This window comes from Mytilus edulis, chromosome 8, assembly GCF_963676685.1.
Source record: "Mytilus edulis chromosome 8, xbMytEdul2.2, whole genome shotgun sequence".
Lineage (NCBI taxonomy): Eukaryota > Metazoa > Mollusca > Bivalvia > Mytilida > Mytilidae > Mytilus > Mytilus edulis.
This window is the reverse complement of record NC_092351.1, coordinates 40,365,804-40,387,635: the sequence shown is the minus strand read 5'-3', so window position 1 is coordinate 40,387,635 and position 21,832 is coordinate 40,365,804. Positions and strand designations below refer to the sequence as shown.

At 31.8% G+C, this 21,832-nt stretch overlaps 2 protein-coding genes across 2 annotated transcripts in view; one reads left to right on the top strand and one right to left on the bottom strand.

The window, feature by feature from the left end:
* The window catches only part of LOC139485554 (protein phosphatase methylesterase 1-like), a 29,545-nt gene extending 16,695 nt beyond the window's left edge, over positions 1-12,850 (bottom strand). The window contains exons 1-6 of the mRNA XM_071270122.1: positions 12,732-12,850; positions 7,395-7,494; positions 6,832-6,924; positions 6,346-6,403; positions 4,217-4,268; positions 3,274-3,342 (exon numbers count right to left, since the gene is read on the bottom strand). Of these exons, the coding sequence (XP_071126223.1) occupies positions 3,274-3,342; positions 4,217-4,268; positions 6,346-6,403; positions 6,832-6,924; positions 7,395-7,494; positions 12,732-12,805 (446 nt within the window). The 5' untranslated portion in view covers positions 12,806-12,850. The remainder of the gene's footprint in view (positions 1-3,273; positions 3,343-4,216; positions 4,269-6,345; positions 6,404-6,831; positions 6,925-7,394; positions 7,495-12,731) is intronic.
* A 134-nt stretch (positions 12,851-12,984) lies between these two features.
* LOC139485552 (C2 domain-containing protein 3-like) overlaps positions 12,985-21,832 on the top strand; it is a 37,598-nt gene continuing 28,750 nt past the window's right edge. The window contains exons 1-8 of the mRNA XM_071270115.1: positions 12,985-13,160; positions 15,809-15,992; positions 17,523-17,729; positions 18,214-18,290; positions 18,913-19,073; positions 19,359-19,569; positions 19,915-20,095; positions 21,634-21,763. Of these exons, the coding sequence (XP_071126216.1) occupies positions 13,115-13,160; positions 15,809-15,992; positions 17,523-17,729; positions 18,214-18,290; positions 18,913-19,073; positions 19,359-19,569; positions 19,915-20,095; positions 21,634-21,763 (1,197 nt within the window). The 5' untranslated portion in view covers positions 12,985-13,114. The remainder of the gene's footprint in view (positions 13,161-15,808; positions 15,993-17,522; positions 17,730-18,213; positions 18,291-18,912; positions 19,074-19,358; positions 19,570-19,914; positions 20,096-21,633; positions 21,764-21,832) is intronic.

The following is a 21,832-nucleotide window of genomic DNA, read 5'->3' as shown; positions in this document are numbered from 1 at the left end:
ATGAACCATGCCAGGCAGACATGTACAGCTAACAATGCTTCTATACAACATATATAGTTGACCTATTACTTATAGTTTAAGAAAAATAGACCAAAACACAAAATATTAACACTGTGCAATGAACCGTGAAAATGCGGTCATGGTCAAAAGAAACCTGCGCTACTGACATAAAGATCATAAAATATTTCCATACACCAAATATAGTTGATATTAGATAAATAGACCAAAACTCAAAAACTTAACTTTGACCACTGAACCATGAAAATGAGGTCAAGGTCACATGACATCTGCCTGCTAGACATGTACACCTTACAATCATTCCTTACAACAAATATAATAGACCTATTGCATATAGTATGAAAAAAACAGACCAAAACACAAAAATTTAACTATAACCACTGAACCATGAAAATGAGGTCAAGGTCACATGACATCTGCCCGCTAGACATGTACACCTTAGAATCATTCCATACAACAAATACAGTAGACCTATTGCATATAGTATGAAAATCAAAGAGCTGAAGAGCTCTGAGGGAAAAGACGGCCATTGTTTCAATTTTTAGGGGATATCTTTTGATAGTCTACATACAAAGAATGAGCAAAAGAACAGCTAGAACATATAGAAAGGCTGACAATAATGAAACTAATTGTTGTTTATTGTTATTTCATTTCCTAGTCAAGAATTCATCATAGAGACAATTTGGACCAATGAGATCTGCACCTTCTAAATCAAAACATTTGATTAAAGTTGGGAGTTAATTATCTAAAATTCAATTGAATTTAACAACTACTACAATATATTTTAGAATTTTAATTATGTACAACTGAACGGCAGGCTAAGACCATTCTCAATTTTTTGTGACAGTATTCTCAAGAAAGTGAGGACTGAAAAAATCTATTCAGTTTTAATTTTCCATTGATAAAGTTCCCAGTTACAACTCTCATCACAGGGATACATGTACTTATAAAATCAAATATGATTGATATAAGCTGTGTGAAGTGTTTCCAGATCCCACATTTTGATATATCTGTAAAATTCATGAATTAATAGCTTTAAACTACAAAAAGCAATATTTAAAAAAATGAAAAAAAATAAATTACCGCTACAATAATTATGTTGGTACGCAAAATTATTTTTTAATTGATGACTACTTATCATATATATACTTAATGTGACATTTTTAGCGTTCAGATACATTAACTTTCATTTTAGTGGGTAATTACTCATCAATTGAGGTGCTCCTTAATTGGAAAAAGATACTAAAAACATAACTTTACATAAAGAATGAAAACTGCAGTTGCTCTCCCCAATCTCAATAGGTATAAACTACAAAAAGCAACATTTTTTTTTTTAACCATTTCAATAAATATGTTGGTACACACATTTTTTTTATATATAGAAGACTACTTATCATATACTACATGTCACATTTTAAGTGTTCAGAAACATTTACTTTGATTTTAGTGTATAATTACTCATCAATTGAGGTGCTCCTGAATTGGAGGAAGATTCTAAAAACAGAACTTTACAGAAACAATGAAAACTGCCGTTTCTCTCCCCAATCTCATGTATCCCCATTGACATTATTTACCGCGAAAGTTGACCTACAAATTATCTGATTACAGCCGCAGATTAAAGCATTGCATGTTGGTGTGTGAATCATCTACACTACAGCAAACATCGTTAGGTTTACATTTAACAAATACGGATTTTAAATTAGTTTACAAATACTGTGAATGATTTTTATAATGAATAAAGGATATCCCTGTGTAGTGTGGCATTCCAACATTGACGTCACTAGGTTAGATATATTTAGAATATTTCGTAATACTGATTTTTCCGGACTGTAAAAGAAACGTATATAGTGTAAGGGAAAGCTCAATATACGATAATTTCACGAGAAACAGAAGGGAAATGTGTAAAAAATGTATTTAAAGTCAATCTGTTCTCCTTGTCATCAATTTCAGTATGACATTTCGAGGGGGTTTCCAAACTATCAAAACAAAATGATTGACGTGAGGGAATGATACTCTGGCCAACCCCATTAGGGAATTGACGGCTTGAAGCCGTCTTTCCCCAAAAACAGACCAAAACACAAAAATTTAACTATAACCACTGAACCATGAAAATGAGGTCAAGGTCAGATGACACCTGCCAGTTGGACATGTACACCTTACAGTCCTTCCATACACCGAATATACAAGCCCTATTGCTTATAGTATCTGAGATACGGACTTGACCACCAAAACTTAACCTTGTTCACTGATCCATGAAATGAGGTCGAGGTCAAGTGAAAACTGTCTGACAGACATGAGGACCTTGCAAGGTACGCACATATCAAATATAGTTATCCTATTACTTATAATAAGAGAGAATTCAACATTACAAAAAATCTGAACTTTTTTTTCAAGTGGTTACTGAACCATGAAAATGAGGTCAAGGACATTGGACATGTGACTGACGGAAACTTCGTAACATGAGGCATCTATATACAAATTATGAAGCATCCAGGTCTTCCATCTTCTAAAATATAAAGCTTTTAAGAAGTTAGCTAACACCGCCGCCGCCGCCGCCGGATCACTATCCCTATGTCGAGCTTTCTGCAACAAAAGTTGCAGGGTCGACAAAAATCACTGCATATTTTGGCAATGATTTTAAATTTGATTAGCTTAATAGTTCATTCTTAGATATTTTTTTTACTATTCTGTTGAAATATGTTTTGGTTATTGAGGTCAGATTGTTTCTACAATTCTATGAATTCAAAAATATTCAAAAGCATCTACAACCAAATATTCATGAGAAAAAACTCCTATCCTGTTATATTGTGAGCATATCTAATAAAAAGTGATTCCCTACTTACAAAATCCATGATTTACAAATAGAAATCCCAAAATTCATTCTCATAAAGAATTACTGTAAATTATTGCCTGCATCTATCATTGCGATTTTGTCATTTTAGAATAAAAAGCGATTTTAGTTTTTGCAATATTGAGAAAAATCTTGTTCATTTCATATAAAAAAAAGTCAAAACGCAAGTTTAAATCATTAAGATGTTAACCCTGTCCCAATTTTTGCAATAACAAAAGCATCACAATAATTTCTAGAAAACCCTAAAATTGATTATGATCAATAAACAAAAAAAAGAAAATGCAAAATAGCATTATATGGTTATATGGTTAAAACAGTGATAAAGTTTCAATTAATAGATAAATTCAATAACAAGTGTTGTATTGACATTGATATTTATAAAATTAGGATATCTATGTACACACCTGTGTCCTACCAGTATAATAGGTGGTGGATCTTCTCCATATAAAGCCTTCACTATATTGCCAACATCACTGAAAACAAAAAAGCATCAAATTAAAAAAACATTGTTAGCCCATCATCTTATATTTGATTCATTAAAAAACAAACCAGTAGGTATCACAAAAAATTTATTCTAGTAGGCATAATCTTTATTGGATTCATTAAAAAACCATACCAGTAGGTATCGCAAAACATTTAATCTAAACCATGATCAAAAGATTGAATTAAGAAACAAAACAGATATCAATACAATTTTTGTGCATATTAATGCAAATGATGCTGATTAAGATCCGTGAAGTTTATTTTCAATTTATTTTCAACTTGTTTAGAATACCATTTAGTTAAATTTGTTTGACATATGCACTAATCTATTGGACGGTGAACACTGTGTATTGGCCTCCTAATTTATTTGTTTTCTGTTTTGTTGTTTTATAAGGTTACTCTCTAACTGACACAGTGACTTCACCTCAGTGGTCTCATGGTACTGAACTGGCCTAAAGTGGTTTTTGGCTCAACCTACCCCCATTGGGATCAAATAAAAACTTGAGAGAAAAAATATTTGCCTCACAGTAAATGACATGAAAGTGATCACCATAATGGAGTAACAAATTCTTGTGAAAATTTTGTTCAATTCTGTAAAACTATTTCTTAAAGATGCTAATTTACAAAATGTGACATGAAAACAAAACAACTCAAATCAACAGAAGTGATTCCAGTGTAAAAATACAGCTAGTTACAGTTATAATGTGAAAAACCAAAATAAATCCACTAAGAAATATCAGTGGTTTTCTGTGGCATCCTTGCTTCTTCTTCCACTAAAAACTGACTGCCACGAAATAGCACAATAGAGCTGAAAGTGGAATTAAATACCAATCAATCAATCAATATAAGAAAAGTACTACATACCTAGACATTGTTTCAGAACTAAGATCTCCATCGTCTGTTGTAACTGAGTCTCCTGTAAAATACATGGGACAGGGTTATAGGTGGGGGTCAATAAAACATTCAACACAGAAATATCCCAAATACTCTACTACAATATCATAAAAAGAAATCTGAATGTCTGCATAATTAAGACATGTCTATAGGAGTGAATATCACTTGGTCATTTGTAAGTATGCTTTAACTCCTAAAACTCACTAGATCAGAAAACTGACATTATACAATGTAATCAATTTACATTCATTGAAACATGACTATCATGACTATGAAACAGGCCTGACAATGTAGAAAAAAAGAAAGTCAGAGGCTCATACAAAAGCAATCAGATATCATTGGTATACCATGATTAGAATACAAATGTAAAATTCTAGGGAAGCCTCTGGAGATGTTACAGAGCTACTGCTTGTAGCTAAGATACATGAATACTATAAATGCAACAGGTTACACAAATTAATTATCTAAGCTTTTCTTTATAAACAGATCTTACCACAAAAACTATAAAAGAATATTCAAGGCACAAAAGACCACTTCAAACAACAAGATCTGTTCTCACGCGGAAAATATCTAGATATATAGAGATTCTACCACTGCATTAAGTGTGATACGATATTTATCCACTCGAGACAGTTAAATTTTCAAATTTAAAACGCCAGCTCGCCGAGCTTTTTAAATATTTAAAATTTAACTGTCGAGAGTGGATAAATATTGTATTACACAAGATTTAGTGGTAGAATCTGTTTCTCGATCAATTTTCAAACAACACACAAGCAAACGTATTCCTTCTTTGCGACTGATCTGCAAAAAGATGTGTTCTTTCTGTGACATCAACAGCCATGGTCACCTTTTTTCATGCCGTCACAATAGGAAATTCAGAGGAAAACAAGACAATTCAACGTCATAATCGGATTTTAACCAATGAAAAACTGAGATCAAACGAACCACGCGTCGATTAAATTTTTTTATACAATGGGTGCAGAAAGGGATAAATTGACGAAGAATTAGAGAAACAAAGACAAACAACAGTAAAGATGATAAACAACACAGAGTCAAGACACAAAAGGTGATTGTTTTAAACCTGCTTCATGTGCAGACCAATCTAGACCATACATGTAAGTCATTAAGCCCAAACACACATTAAAAAAACCAAACATTGCAACTACCAACAGAATGGTTCCTACCTTGTACAGGAAATAAAAGCGGCGTGTTGTATATAGCTACCACATTTTTGTCTCTTTTCCAAAAACCATAATGTGACATAAAAATAACAGTCCCACCAAAAATTGATTCTACCAAAAATTATATCTACCATTAGCAGATTAGCTTACTTTCTGTTTATAGAAGAAGCAATGTATGACGAGACTGTTAGTTTTTATGTCACTTGTTGGTATTCTAGAGCTCTGTGTTTATTCACATTTTCACAAATTATTGGTATAGTGATTCAATATCATCTAGATTTTTTGTCATATTCTGTAATCTTTCTAACATTAGCCAGAGAATATATATGAGATTGCATTGTCTTTGATGTATGAATGCCTTTTAAAAAACTAGTTTGGACTTGCCTCAGCCCCTGGTTAGTAAATCATTAGGCCTTCAGACATTAATCTTAGACAAAATCATTATAAAAGAGAATTATTTCCAAATTTCAAAGCCACAGTTCCCTTGATTGTGACATCACTGAATGAATTATCATGTAAATTTGTACTTGCAATGAGCAACATGACAAGTGCAAAATGTAGAGTAGAATCTGTTTACACTCCGATGCACCAGAAGTCACTTCTATTTCTTTTTCATGTTGATCAGATTTTAGTTTTAAGAGTGTTTTGTAGAATGTTATTTGACTTCTCATTGGTTTTTTTTCTTCATTTGATGATTTAGTGTCTAGTGAAGTCTATTTTTCATTGACTTATTTTTTTACATAGCTCCTTCTGTATTCACTGGCCCTTTTTTTCTTAATAAAGATGTCAATAGTAAGAAGCCATGTAAAAATACAAAAATAACTAAAACTCTCTATTAAAATCACCAACAGTTATATTGGAACAAAAATTAAAAAGGCAAATGAATAGTTGATTCTCTTCACTTGAGTAACAACTCACCATGACCTCTCAAATCTACAGCAGCACATCGACATGTCACTAAATGTGATATATTACTCTGAAATGAAAAAAAGGAGTACCTGTATATGATTGTAAAACTTTAAAACAATTCTCATATTATAAAGACAAGACACACCACCATTGCATTCAATTTGACATAGTATTTAAACAGATTGATTGGTTGATTATTTTACAGTAGGAACAGTTTAACAGACATGACAGAATAAATCACATAAATAACAAAGCTACTTCTTGCCATTGTTATATTATAGTTTGTTTCTGTGTGTTACATTTTAATGTTGTGTTTCTGTTGTGTCGTAGTTCTCTTACATTTGTTACGTTTCCTCAGTTTTATTTTGTAACCCAGATTTGTTTTTTCTCTATCGATTTATGAATTTCGAACAGTGGTATACAACTGTTGCCTCTTTTAACCATATTTGGTTTTTTAACAAAAAATTTAGCTAACTGCAATTACTTTATACTTACTGAGACCAAAGCCCATGATAAGGCGGAGAAACCTCCTCCATGAAGAAAAAGTAGAACTGGTCCTTCCTTACCACATTCATACACTCTGAAAGTCTGTTATAAAGCTAAGGAAAATTCTATCATAGTTTTAAAATGTTTTCATTTAAGGAGTACACTGGATTATGAGTAATTAATACTCTTTCATATTTGGTGGAAGATAGTACATCGAAATATTTTATAAGTTCAACAGTATGTGAACACCTTTCATTTTAAAGTGATTTCTTAACTAGAAAGAAACAAAAAGAGTAAAGAAACTATTGCAAATTTGTATAATGTCTTTTTTAATGGTGTCTTAGATAAATCTGTTAAATGATGTTAGGAAAGTAAAAAAAAAATCAACAGCAAATTGTCTTTTCTGAATAATTTTCCTTCAAAAATTAGAATCTCAAAGAAATTTAACACTATCTAATATATGAAATCATCGTACTGATTAAGTTTTGTAATAATTATACATAAAATGTTTATAACTTTCAACATGTTCCACTGTAACGAAACAATCAAATTCTTAAATACTACAGGGATACATTTCCTTCTACTTTGACATCATGCTCATGTTCAAAATAATGATCCCAGTAAACTGGAGTATAATCTCTTTTCCTCACTATTGGTCTCTTCCCATAGCCTCTGAAAATAAGTTTTAACATTATAAAATGAAATATGCTACTAAAATTCAAATACAGAAAAGGTGTATGTCTTTAACTTGTTGGTCTTTACTAGTTTAGGTGGATACAGCTACACTTGAAGAGACTTTCTAGTTATTTGTAGCCAGGATTCGGTTTCACAAAAAAACTTATGATTAAGATTGATCGTAAGTCATTAGCAATTCAGTATACTTACAATCAATCTTAGTCGTAAGTATTTTTTGTGAAATTGAATCCAGTGCCCGAAGTTATAGGGTTACCCTTTTAATGTACTGATATTTTTAGCACCCAAAGTGAGAATCGAACTCGTGACCTTCAGCACTGTATCCACTAGACCACCAACAAGTTAAAGACATATATCTCACATAATGGAGATGTGTCAATTAAGTATTTACAAGGACAATCTCCACCCCAACAATTGCTTATAATCATGATCATATTTGAAAAAAACAAACAAAAACAAAACAAAAACTTAACATTGACCAATGAACCATGAAAATGAGGTCAAGGTAAGAATTTACCTGCACAACAGACATGTACACCATACTCATTTCATACATCAAATATAATTAGGTTATTGCTTATTATGAGGGTAGTAATGGGTGGTACCTTCATGATGTATAACGGTTAAAATTCTTGCCAATGAAAATCAAATTGTTGCTGCCTTACCACCCTCTATTACAGTACAGGTAGGGACTTATTTTTATGGATGCCTTAATCCGTCTAGATGTCAGACTGGTCGGACAGTTGTCCCAGTGTAATAAACACCTGCTGTGCAATATCCAAGTGGAAGGTCGTAAATCAATCTGTACCAACTTGATTAGAATTAAATTTTACCTGTACAGATATATTAGTATTTATGGAGGATAGATAAATGTAAAATATTGTTTTGTATTCAAAGAGAAAGAATTAAAATTAAAATTAAATATAAGAAATAAAATTAAAATTAAATATAAGAATAAAAATTAAAATTAAATATAATTTTATTTTTTTTATAATTTGAAAATGAAATAAAGACGATTTTTAACAATATATTTTGTTGCCAATTATTTCAATAGTTTGGTGCCAATAAACTATTTTGTATTTGTAAACCGTAAATATTTCATCTAATTCAAAATAATAAGCCTAATAAAAACCAAGACTGTTTTCAATAGAAGTTAAATCAAATTGTTGAGACTTCAATCCCGTAAATTATACGAGTTTTCGTTGATGGTTATATTATTTCCCGCTTTTAACGTCCTGTTCCTTTATATGTTATTATAAGAAACTCAATTTTAAGTATAAGGCCAACATATATATACAAATATATATAGGCATTGTGAATTAAGTCAATCTAATTGAAATTAAATCTCTCACTCGCTATTTTTTTTATTCTTGGTCGCTGCGGGGCTCCCACGCAGCGACCAAGAATAAAAAAAATAGCGAGTGAGAGATTTAATTTCAATTAGATTGGAATTAAGTTATTTTCCTTTTGATACAACTTTCCCCGTCGGAGCCTCTACATCTATTCACACCTGTCAATCATTTCTCGCAAGTGAAACATTTTGGTCAGACAGATCACTCGTGCTTTCTATTTTGACATATTTCCCGTTAATCTCTTTGAAAGTCAAACAATTGGTTTCCTTTAATACAATATTTATAACGCCGAGATCATATTTCGATTCCTATTTTTTTTATTTTATTTAAAATTGTTGACACTCGAGATAATATGCCTTTCTATTTTCATGTCTAAAATATTTTATGAAAATCGCCGGTGTTATAAATATATTTTACAAATTGTATCAAATCGATACACGAAAATCAAAGTTTAACCTTATATAGTTTATTGACTAAATGCACATTTATACCCCAATGGGGTTGAAGGCTATTCGTACTAGTCATGATCAGCTGTCTTTACTTTTTCGTCGTACTTCTAGTCATTCTAAAGCTCGCGCAGTCAGTTTGATTTTTTAAATCGATGTTGTATTATTTCCGAAGTTTAAAGGAGGTCTCCAAATAGATTATTTAATTGGGAATCCGGGAAATGACTGATAAAAATAAAACAAAAAATAGTTAAAGAAGACTAAATCGTGTTTTTATTATACATGTATGTAAATCGATTAAATTTCTATTCTGGTAAATCGATCAAGAGCCTCAAAACTAAAACACAATACTGTCAATCATTCCACATCAAATTTAATCATGAATGAATTTTCCCACGGTCGGTCAGTAAGGTCACCTGTGTTTACTGTTACGACATTTCCCGCCATATAAAAATCTCGTGCAGTGGACAAAATCGATCTTTAATATCTTTTATTAGCATTCAATATTATTGTGAGTGGAGTCAAGTTAAAGTTCAACCACGTGCACACGCTGTTGATCACTGATATGTGTATCATGGAATTGTCTTTTCACGGCAATTTTTTCTTTTAGATTGCTATAAAAAATATAACATACAAGTTTCCTTTGTTACATGGATTGTGCGTAAATTAATATTATGCAAATAAGTTCGGGATTTCGGGATTAACCCTTTCGGGATCTGGGAATTCTTTTTTCGCGATGTCGGGATTTAAATTTATTTAAATTCGGGACCTTGTGACTTCGTGTTTTTAAGCCCGGGATTTCGAGATCCGGACCCCTTTTACCCCTACCCCCAAATGCAGATCAATTATATTAATTTAGCATAATGAACAAACACGGAAATCTTAAAATAAACTTATGCCCGGGAAGAATCAATATTTTCTTCTAGTGTTATTATTTGCGTTCTATTTTAGTCATACATCTCCAACTTTCGGACAATATTTGTTTACAGTAAAAAGTAAAAACTACAAAGAATCATCAAGCTACTAATAATATACAAAAGTTGCTCACTGTAATTATTTTTTATCTCGGAACTGACACAACAGACAGAATATTAAATACAAATTTTAGAAATATTTTGCATGTGACCGCGTCAAACTAAAATGTATGCAGCAGCACTTGAGATAGCATTCTGCTAATCAATGGATTTACGTGGAAAATAAATCAGTAAAATAAAAATAACCGTAAGCTTCAAGAAATAGAATACATGTAAAAATATATATGTTTAAACAATTTATGCAAACAAATAACAAAAAGATACAAAAAAAAACCAAACGAAAAGGAACATAAAATAAAAATAATTTTTAGGAACAAAGAAAATAAATATTAACAGTTGAAATATCAAAACCATAATTAACAAAAATTGGCTATTTTTATTAAACAATGTTTTCTCCAGTACTTCACCTGTAAAAATATTTTATGTCAAATACGATGTCGAACTAATATAATCAATAAAGTGACTGAGAGGTTAAAATTACAGGTAATCTGATTCTGAAATCAGTGAACCGTAATTTTAGCAACACGGATTAAGATGAAAGGACCATTCACACCTGGATCTGTTGTTTAATGAACATACTACCTACCATAAAAATGTCCGATTATTCATATCCGACTAGACGGATTAAGACATCCATAAAAATAAGTCCCTACCCGTACTGTATAGTAATGGAAAAAAGACCAAAATACAAAAACTTAACATTGACAAATGAACCTGTAATCATGACAGTCATTCCATATACAATTTTCATTATCAATGGGTACATTTCAGTCTGGCAGGTTCCTTGGTCAATGTTAAGTTTTTGTATTTGTGGTCTTCTTTCCAATGTTACTATAGTGTTACTTGCAATATCCAAATAAAGTCAGGTCACTGTCCCGATATGAATTTTGGCAATTTGTAGCAGAATAAACAATTATTGTTTCTAAATTTATTTTTTTTTGCAGATAAACATAGCCTAGTAGCAAGCAGCAGCGCCGTCATAAATTATAATTAGATATATGGACTTCTTCTGATTTCACAAAAAATCAAGAGATGTGGGTAAGTTGTCAATTAAGTATTTACAAGGACAATCTCCACCCCAACAATTGCTTATATGCTTATAATCATGATCATATTTGAAAAAACTAACAAAAACAAAACAAAAACTTAACATTGACCAATGAACCATGAAAATGAGGTCAAGGTCACTGTCCCGAAATGAAAATCAAATTGTTGCTGCCTTACCACCCTCTAATCAAATCAAATTCAGAAAGAAGCTCATATTACAGTAACTAAACAAGATATTAAAACAGCAGCAAGAATTTTAGTAAATAAAAAGTGGCAACATAGATGGGATAATAGTAGGCAACATAGATGGGATAATAGTGATACAGGAAGATTTTATTATAACTTTCATCAGACTGTCAACAAAAAATTGACATTTGATTATCCAGATCATAAAACAGCAAAAATTATTAGAAATTTAAGATCCGGATACTACCTAAAAAATTACCAAAATAAAATCAATCAAAATATAGACCCCAAGTGTGAATGTGGTCAATTAGAAACTGTGGAACATTATTTATTATTTTGTGAAAATTATGAACAAGCAAGACAGAAACTTATACATGAGATATACTTCAACACAGGATCGTTGCATATTGATTTGGAACTTTTATTGTCAATAGAAAAAAACGACAATGTCTCCGTCTCTAATGAAACACTAATGCGATTGTTGGGTGACTTTATTTGCGAGTCGCGCCGGTTTGATTAATGTAATGACTAATGTTAGATTTTTTTTTTCCTTTAAATTTTCATGTTAATTAATAAATGTATATATATTTTTTAATTTTGTAAAAATATGTTAAGCACAGTTGCCACCTAATAGTATATATTTTAAAGTACAAGTGAGTTGTTTACCAGAGTGAAATATATATATACATGCGAGACTTGAATAATTACAAGGGAGACAATCAAGTGTCAACAGCGACACCTACAGAATACAGAAGTTGCATCTGTTTAAACGTATGGTGACGGGGCAGATCTAGCCATTTTAAAAAGGGGGGTCCCAACCCAGTACAAAAGGAGGGGGGGTTCCAACTATATGTCCCCAATCAAATGCATTGATCGGCCAAAAAAAAGGGGGGTTCCAACCCCCCGGAACCTCCCCTGGATCCGCCAATGTGGTGATATGGCTTAAATAGCTATTTCAACACTGGTCTGGGCAGTTTATGGTGTGTTTGACTAGTATGTACTGAATATAGAGAGTACAACTTTTTTTCTGAAAGACTATTTTAAATTTATGGTATTTCTGCCATTAGTTCTTGTTTATCTGTAATGACATGTTATGGTGTTATTCAGCTGTTCATGCAATAATGAAACTGCAAATTTAAATGTGTATTCACCCTACACCAGGTGGTGGCATTGGTGGTAAACCTCCCAGTTTGTTTTTCAAAGCTTGTTTTTCCATAGCAGACATCTTGTTCCGGAAAGTGCCCGTTTTTGTTTTGTTTTGTTTATTATAAATATAATAAATTTTCAACCCAAACATTGATTAATTATTTGGATTCTCATTTTTTACCGTTAAAATTAAACATCAGTTGTTTAAATAATATAAACTACGAAAATTATATCAGTAAAAATAAGTCTCGCACTTGCGAGATTCAGAATGGCGGACAGTCCGAGAAGAATGTTTGGCTGGTAACAGCTATGTTTCTGCAAAATATAGCTATTCTGTGCATATATTCTCATTATTTTAGGAATGATGTAACCCATTAAATTCTTTAATATGGTGAAAAAGAAACAAAAAGGCACTAAGTCAACGAAAAAACAAGGTATACCCCTGTTAAAAGTGTTTGTTTACATTTTGACCATGTTTATACATGTTTAAAAATCAGCAGGTTGGCGGCAATTATGTACATTTATAGTCAGTTAATATCGCATCAGTTCTGTTTCCTATCTGTAAACATAGCATGAAATAAATGCATTTCGATCTGTCATAGGTTTCCAATATGGCGCAATTTAGTTATATCATGGTTAAATATTAAGAAAAGGGGGAGGTGTGGGAAGCTGTAAGTACACTACCTTGTCCCTTCCTGTTGGTGATTCTGTGGAATTTTACATATTATATGTAAACCATAGACTTAATATGAGCATTGTTATTTTAAAATGACAATTTTAGGCGTAAATGTCATTGGAAAAAGGGCAATTTTACGCGTTCATTAATATCACTGAAAAAAGGCAATTATTGAAGCCTCATAATTCATTCGCACATAACTTTTATTATGCATTCTTGTAAATTCAAGTTTCAGTTAAAATGGAGTAATATATTTCAATACTTTTTGCACAATTTTATATGGTTGAATTGGGTTACACTAATGACTGGACCGAATGACAGGACAGTGATTTTCCTGGTGTTTAGGAGAAGGGTCCTAGGGCCCATGCAATTGGGAAAAATATGATTGGTCTTTACGACGGCGGGCACACGGCAGCCGTGTGCGCCTCGCTAGGGGGGTTTGGGGGCATGCCCCCCCCCCCCCAAGAAAATTTTGAAAATTAGGTGCAAAATCCTGCATTCTGAGAAGGATTAACTGCATGAATTGCCTACAAAATAAGCTTTAAGGAAAAGGATTAAAAATAAAAGTTGAATGTGTCTGAGGACACATTTGCATGCACTCATGCTTTGTAACTTTACTCTTGAAAGGTAAAATTCAACAATTACTTCTGATTCTATTTATAATGATGAGAATCTATAGAAATTCTAAAAAGACACATTTGAAATCTGAAGCATTTATTTTTTAGTTTTATTTAAAATTCCAAGTTTTCCTTCATGTTTATTTTTAAACATGTCAACTAGTTGTTCCAGTTCTGTATCTGAGAGTCGGTCTTTTCCTTTTTTCACTTGTTTCATCAGAAGGAAGTAGAAACGACTTTTTGAATCCAAAAGCTTCCAGCTTCCGGCATTTACTACCGTCCGCCGCCTTTAGCTTCTTTGTGTAATATTTGGAATTATGAGACATGATCTACGTTCATTTTGTTTACATTATGTCTCAAGCGCAAACGTGACCAGAATATCGTAGATTGCAATTCAATCCAAAAAAGATTGCAAACCAATCATCGTCTTAAGTGAACGATAATGATAACTCCTGAAATAGCCCGAACGCTCAGAGATTTGTCAACAAAATAATACACGATACGGAGATACGACAATAACAAAATCTTGCGACGATGTCCATATACGATTGGGAATTTTAGAGCTGAAAATTGGGAAAAAAAGAGCATATTTCTCTTTGGGAATGGGGCCGAAATTCGGCCCCAAAATGAGGGTTGGAAAATCACTGCAGGACCAATTGAAAAATGCTAATAACTTTTTCATTTCTCAAAGGATTGATCTCAAATTTGAAATATAATCAGATTTCATCATTTGATATACAGATTTGTAAAAAAATTAAAAAAAATTGTAAGAAACTTTAGAAAACGTGACATGACCAACTATGATAATGACAGGACCAAATAAAAATGCTAATAACTTTTTTATTTTTCAAAGGAATTATCTCAGATTTGAAATATAAAATGATATGTCATATTATGAAACCAAAATGTTATAAAAAATATAGATTTTTTTCAAAAACTTTAGAAAACGTGACATGACCATCGCTGACTGACATGACCAACCTCGACAATGACCGGACCAGATGATATTGCTAATTACTCTTGTATTTCTCAGAATATTTTTCTGAAATTTGAAATATAATAAGATTTCATCATTTAATATATAGATTTAAGAAAAAAATAAAAAAAAATTGTAAGAAACTTTAGAAAACGTGACAGGACCAACTCTGATAATGACAGGACCAACGTCGACAATGACAGGATCAAATAAAAATGCTAATAACTTTTTTATTTTTCAAAGGAATTATCTCAGATTTGAAACATAAAATGATATGTCATATAATTAAACCAAAATGTTATAAAAAATAAAAATTTTTTTTCAAAAACTTTAGAAAACGTGACATGACCATCGCTGACTGACATGACCAACCTCGACAATGACCGGACCAGATGCAGTGTTCTCCCCAGGAATTTTTTAAGGCGCAAAATTCAAGGGCACGTAACTCCTTTTTTATAGTGAACTTTTGTGATCTGAATCAATCAGTCATAAATCATAACATGCAATATTGCTTTGTGTTATGTGTTTAATAATGCAGAGTATTAATGAATTTATACAAGAATATATATATATATATATATATAATAAATTGATTTTAAACACAAAAGCTATTTATATTCGGTCAATTAAAGAAGTCAAAATATAAATATTCATCTCTGTACTCTCTGCTGCTTCTAGGGTGATTCCCTATATAATCAATCAATTTTTTTTTAGAAACGTCCCTAAATCCGCCTCTGATATGATTTGTGAAGTTATTTTATTTTGTATTAGTTTTATATAAAATTCAATAAAATTTTTACATATATTTCCTAGGTGAACAATGGCAAAAAGAAGATGTACAGGTTCATACAGGATTACCACCACAAGTTGAAGGCCAGTTAAGATGTTTTCTCCGAGTGTCCATTCCAGAGATTGTATGGGTGTCTCCAAGTCCACCTGTTGTCACTCATGTCAGAGTTAAGTGGTGGGGAGAGGATGGTGATGGAGCTTTATTCAGGTATCAATTTAAACTAAATACTGTAAATTCAGAAATTATTGCAATGTTTTTATTTGTTGCGAAAAATGCGACAGGGTTATAATAGCAAAAATTTAAACTCTCATTTTGAAATTTTTTATATGAATTAAACAGGATTTTTCTTTCTCATTATCGCAAAGATAAAAAAAAAAAATTGTCAGAAATGACAAAATTGCAATAATAAATGCACGTAATAATTTCTGAATTTACAGTAATTAAACTGTATATATAAATAAGAAGAGTGCCAATGAGGCAATTCTCCACCAAAGACACAAAGCATAAAAAGTTAACAGCAATAGGCCCAAGTTTGGCCTTCAATACAAAGTGTTCACACTGACAAGCAAGGTTTTATGCAGCTTAAGATAACAAGTTAGTGTAAAACAATTAAAATAGGCATGACAGGAATCTATATGAAAAAACAAGAAATGACGTAACATGTAATTATTATTTCATCACAAATAACTCAAGTACTGCTGTAATGATAATATAGAATTACTTTAAAAGTTAAAAAGTGAAAACTTTTTAAAAATATTTCCTGTAAAGAAATATCGTATCGTAATTCCGAATTCATTTCGTAGTTTACAATCAAATTGATACATTCGTGTTTCCGGTTTTTATTCAGACTCGAAAGATGCATGTTGCATCGCATCAATTTGCTAGATAAAGTCATTAAAAACCTTTTCATTTGTCAACGTTTGCTTTACAAATCTCTTTAACCTTTTACATAACCCGTACAAATCATTTTGTTGTTGCTGCAAATCAGCCATACCAGTAATGCCTAATGGGTTCATGACGTCTGAATTTGACAGTGTCCTTGAAAAATAAGCTCCACATGATTTTTAACCCCCATAACAATTACCAAAAATAGCAAGAAAACTACATGTGGACTTTTGTTCATTCTCTACTAAGGGGGGGGGGGGGGGGAGGCATGAAGGCTTGGCATTTGAATGGTTACAAACGGCAATACTTCTATAATGAAAATTCAAATAAATATAATTTAAATTAGCAATGAATTAGCATGTTCACCATCCCTTATATGGAGGGATGAAATACTTTTGATCTCGCTACACTGTACGACGTAGACAAGGTTTGTGATGGTGAAAGTTACTCCATCGTTCAATCTCCATCCATGGAGATCCCTGGACAGGTACATGAACATTTTCTATTTTAGACATATATAGACAATGATTAAGTGCACCCAACATGTTTTTGAAATAATCTTAATCAGTTATGGGCCAAACAAAAGTATGTATGATATAAAAATGATTACAGTGTTATGTTCCTTAAAAATGGTTTGGATTTTTGGAAACATTTATTTTATAATATATATGTATACAATTATATTTCTTCATCTTGATTTTCATTGCTGTAGATTTTCAAATTGTTAAATAGGGAATAATAACTTGCAGAACAACACTTGATATACTTTAGATATAGTCTAACAATGTGTTTAAATTTGATGTGGCTTTAATCAATTTGTAATTTAAAATTTTATTGATTAAATATTTTCAGACCCTTAGATGTGAAGCAGAATGATAAAGCTTCCAGTAAGACCATAGCCAGATACCCGATCAGATCAGGTCCCAAACAGTTTGCCTCCTACCTAGGAGACATGGGCAGTATTATACTGGAAATATTAAGTGGTCCTTTGTTGTTACCTGTTGGATATGCTGAAGTCACACAGATTGGACAGTTGTCACCTAATCGTCCAGTTAAAGGGTAAGTTGTATAAGGTGAAGGGAAGTTAGACAATTGTGACTGTACAGTGGGGAGGTAGGATATAGAAAAGACACACTGATTGGATTGTTGTTAATAGGGCTGATTCAGAAACATGTTTTTTTTCTTTCTGCCATTTTCATCTAAAAATATTTGTTCTATGGTTCTAGAGTTACCCCCCTTTACAAATGGAATAATTGCTGAATATTTCGTTTCCATTTTTTAGTTTACTTCAACTAAATGTTATGAAACTTATACACAATGGTTACTACCAAAAACTCAGATTAAGTTGTAGAGTAATTGAAAATCCAGATTTTAATTACATAAGTTTTAGATGTCAGAGTTAAATGTTATTAAGAAAGATACAATTTTTGTTAGTGATGTATGAAATTCAGGATAACAATAATATCAAGAAATAACAGGGACCATACTCAACTCAATTATCTTGACTCAAATTGTTCTTTTCATTATTATTTTTCTTTGTTAGATTTTACCCAGTTTTCACAGAAGAGGAACAAAAGATAGCAGAAATCCAAGTATCACTTGTTCTGGAATCGCTTATGGGTATGAATATATATTATTAACTATCCATTCAAACAGACACCTTCTCATTGAATGAATAATGTGAATTAGAGATTGGAGAAACATAATCACATACAGTAGGGCATCTGCTGTCTAGTGGTTTTAGTATTTTACATTTCCCTTGGGAGTTTCTGTTTTAAATATGAACATTTTGACGGTTTCTGCCAAAAAACTTTGAGTAAATATCAGGTTTGAAATTAAGCATCTTTAGAAACAATCAAAATGATTCAATTTAGCATAGTTGTGGGTGACTCAGTTGTTGTTAAAATAGGTAGTGTTTGACAATAAATTTAAAAAAAAAAAAAGGAAAATAATGAAGATCTGAATTTCTAGCAAAGACAAAAAATTCTAGCAACAAGTAAGAAAGAATTCATTTTAAGATATTGGCACTCATACCACATCTTCCTATATCTATGAAGCCATTTGAACTTAAGTTGGAAAATTAGTCTACTTCTTACAAAATTTAACTATAGAAATATTTACTTTATAGCTTATTGCATTATTAATCAGGTACTTTTTTAGTATTGCTACATGATTTCAAGACTGACATCAAATTTAAACTCATATCTTTTGATCCAAAACTTGTTATATATTTTGATTCCAGCTTCCTACGACAGCAATGGATCTGTTCCAACAACAGATATAAGTTTTGAAACACAAGCTACACAAGAGTCCATGTATCCACAGAGGAATCATCCTGTTCCACATTCACAGGCTCCACGTAAACCTGTAGATGACCCATTTATATCTCCAGCTTCACATCAGGTGGGTACATATCTACATTTCAAGTGTGCAAAATCATAAATGAAGGCGTTCACAAAAAAAGATTTTTATAATGATATCAAGTGTACTTCTCTGCCAATTCTTCCCTTTGAAAATACTACAGAAAATGTTTTTGTAGGATTTATAGCAAAAATGAAAGAATATGTAATAAATTGGTGCTAGGCTTAGTTCTCTATACAGAAGATATGCTAATTAAGAAAAAATCTGCTGTTTTGACAACATCATATAGATATGTTTTTTTTATATAAATAATTTTTATTTAAATAGAATGCAGAAGGAGCAATGCAGAATGGTTTTGCTGATTATGCATCAGACCTTCGTCAGCAGCTTAACTACAGCATGAATGACATGCCATCCAATCACATTCCACCTGTCAGATCTGGAAGTACTGTTGCCATAACAACGAATGGAGATGTTGTTACTACAGATCTCAGCTTTTATGATCAAAATCCTAAGCCTAAGAAGTCTAATGGCAGACGTAAGTTTGAGAAAATGTTTTGGTTAATCAGCATATATTACTATACACAATACTTTTTTTAAAAATTTGCATGCCTAAAAAAGTCCAATTTTAACAAGTTTTGGTATATGTAAACAATGTTCATTAAACAAAATTTAACAAAAGTTATAAAATATGTTTCTTGTAAAAAAAAAAATTTTAAGTAACTGTGAACACATTAATTTTTGTGATTTTCATAGAATATTAAAGTATTCCACAGATAATGATGAATCCATAATATATGTAAATTAACATCTGTTCTGTTTTAAAATTTGATATAAAAGTATTTTTCAGTCAAAACAGCAATGTTTTTTTTTTAATTTACAGCCAGTCCTTCTAAGACTGAATCAGATAGGAATCTGCTATCTGTTTTGCTGGAAAGAGGCAATAAGTTACGAGACCAGATGATAATATCAAGTATAGACGATGATAAAAGAAATGGTCCAGACGTTACAAATGGACCAGACGTCAGTATGAATGGTGTCAACTTATCAGGAATGTCTGACAGGTAAATGGACCAAACTTTTATACCTTTGTATAAAACAAATACAAAACACGGAAGTAAATTCACTCTTCCTAGTGTTATGTTAATCCCTTGAACAGGCTGATGGCTGATAATTAACATTGGTTGTGAAAACTCACCACAAAGATTTTCTAAACCTGAAATTGCAAAATAGTTGAAGGAATAATTTTGATTGTTACACACAAAAAGTGAGTTAATAAAATGTATTGTGTAAATTTTTACGTACCATAGAATTTTAAGTAGACTTCTCTTACATCTCTTACAAGTTATTCTTAAATCTTTATTTGTTTTTTGAGCGAACAATAGTGCATTGAAGCATAGATTAAACGAAAGTGATACTTTTTTTTTTATAGTATTCAAATAATAACATACTTTACTTATCCTCTTCATCCCAAGTGGGATATAAGGCCACAACAAACTGCCTCCACTTCTCTCTGTCCTTAGCCATGTACTGGGCTTGGTCCCATGTGTAACCCATTGCTTCTAATTCTGCTGTTACAGTTCTTCGCCAGGTGATTCTAGGTCTCCCTGGTTTCCTTTTTCCTGGTGGTGCCTTTTTCCTGGTGGTGTCCAATATAGAGCTGTTTTAGGTGTGCAGTGTTGTGGCATTCTCAGTACATGGCCTAACCATCTAAATCTTCGTTGTTTAATTTATGCTGTTATGCTCTTCGCATTACAATTTCAGTGTTTTCCATTCGGCATTTAAGCCGGGTGTGCCGACCACCTTCTTTTGAAAGCCGACCACCTTTCGATTTTAGGAGGTGGTCGGCTTTTTTTTCAAATTTCGGATTTTTTTCGGTTCCGTACCGTTAAAATTTGAATACTAATCGCGCCTCGCTGATTTGTTTTCATTGACAAAGATGGCGTCCAATCGTCAAATTTCAATGTTTTCATTTATCAATCGGGGTACAAGAAAGGCAGATGACGATGATGATAAAGAAAATACTAGACCAAATAAGTTAAATAAAATTGATAGTAATGTTGAAGTTGTGGAAATTGAACAAAAATCAACCAAACAACGGAAAACACACGCAAGTGAAGACAAATATGAGCAAGACTTCAAATGGCTTATAGTCACAGAGGAAGGATACTACTGTTCTATGGGCCAAAAATACGGCACAAAAGCAAGAAACAGGACATAAAATTGTAAATGAAAGAAGAGAGAAAAGAGATAAATTGTTGAAAAAAATCAAATCAAAGAATATTTGACAATTAATATGACTACGTCTATTTATGTTTGTTCAACTCCATTAAATGTGAATATTATACTATTCTTTATTTTTGTGACCCCCCACGTGCACCCACAGTAAATTAAAAAAAAACGGGTGGACATTTAAAAAAAAACCACCCGGTTGCAAGTGATTTTTTTAAAACACCCACCTTCCCTTAGTGAAAAAAGGAAAACACTGAATTTACAAATGTTAAGCATCGGAAAAATTGAAGTCTTTAAAAAGCTTCCTTATACATTTGAATGTTTGCAATGTGCATAAGTGTTATATGAAAATGAATTGATTTATTTACAGGAGAGGATCAGCTGGAAGTTTCCTTAAAGAAATCCTAAAGGTTGACACTGAGAAAGATGTAGATTTATCTGCCTTAGATTCCAGAGCTGTAGATCTTATGTTTGGTGGAACTGGAGCCTTTGATTATAATGTAAGAAATTAACTATATTTTTACTTGTTTTTAAAATGAGTTCATTTGAAAATAAATATCTAAAACTAA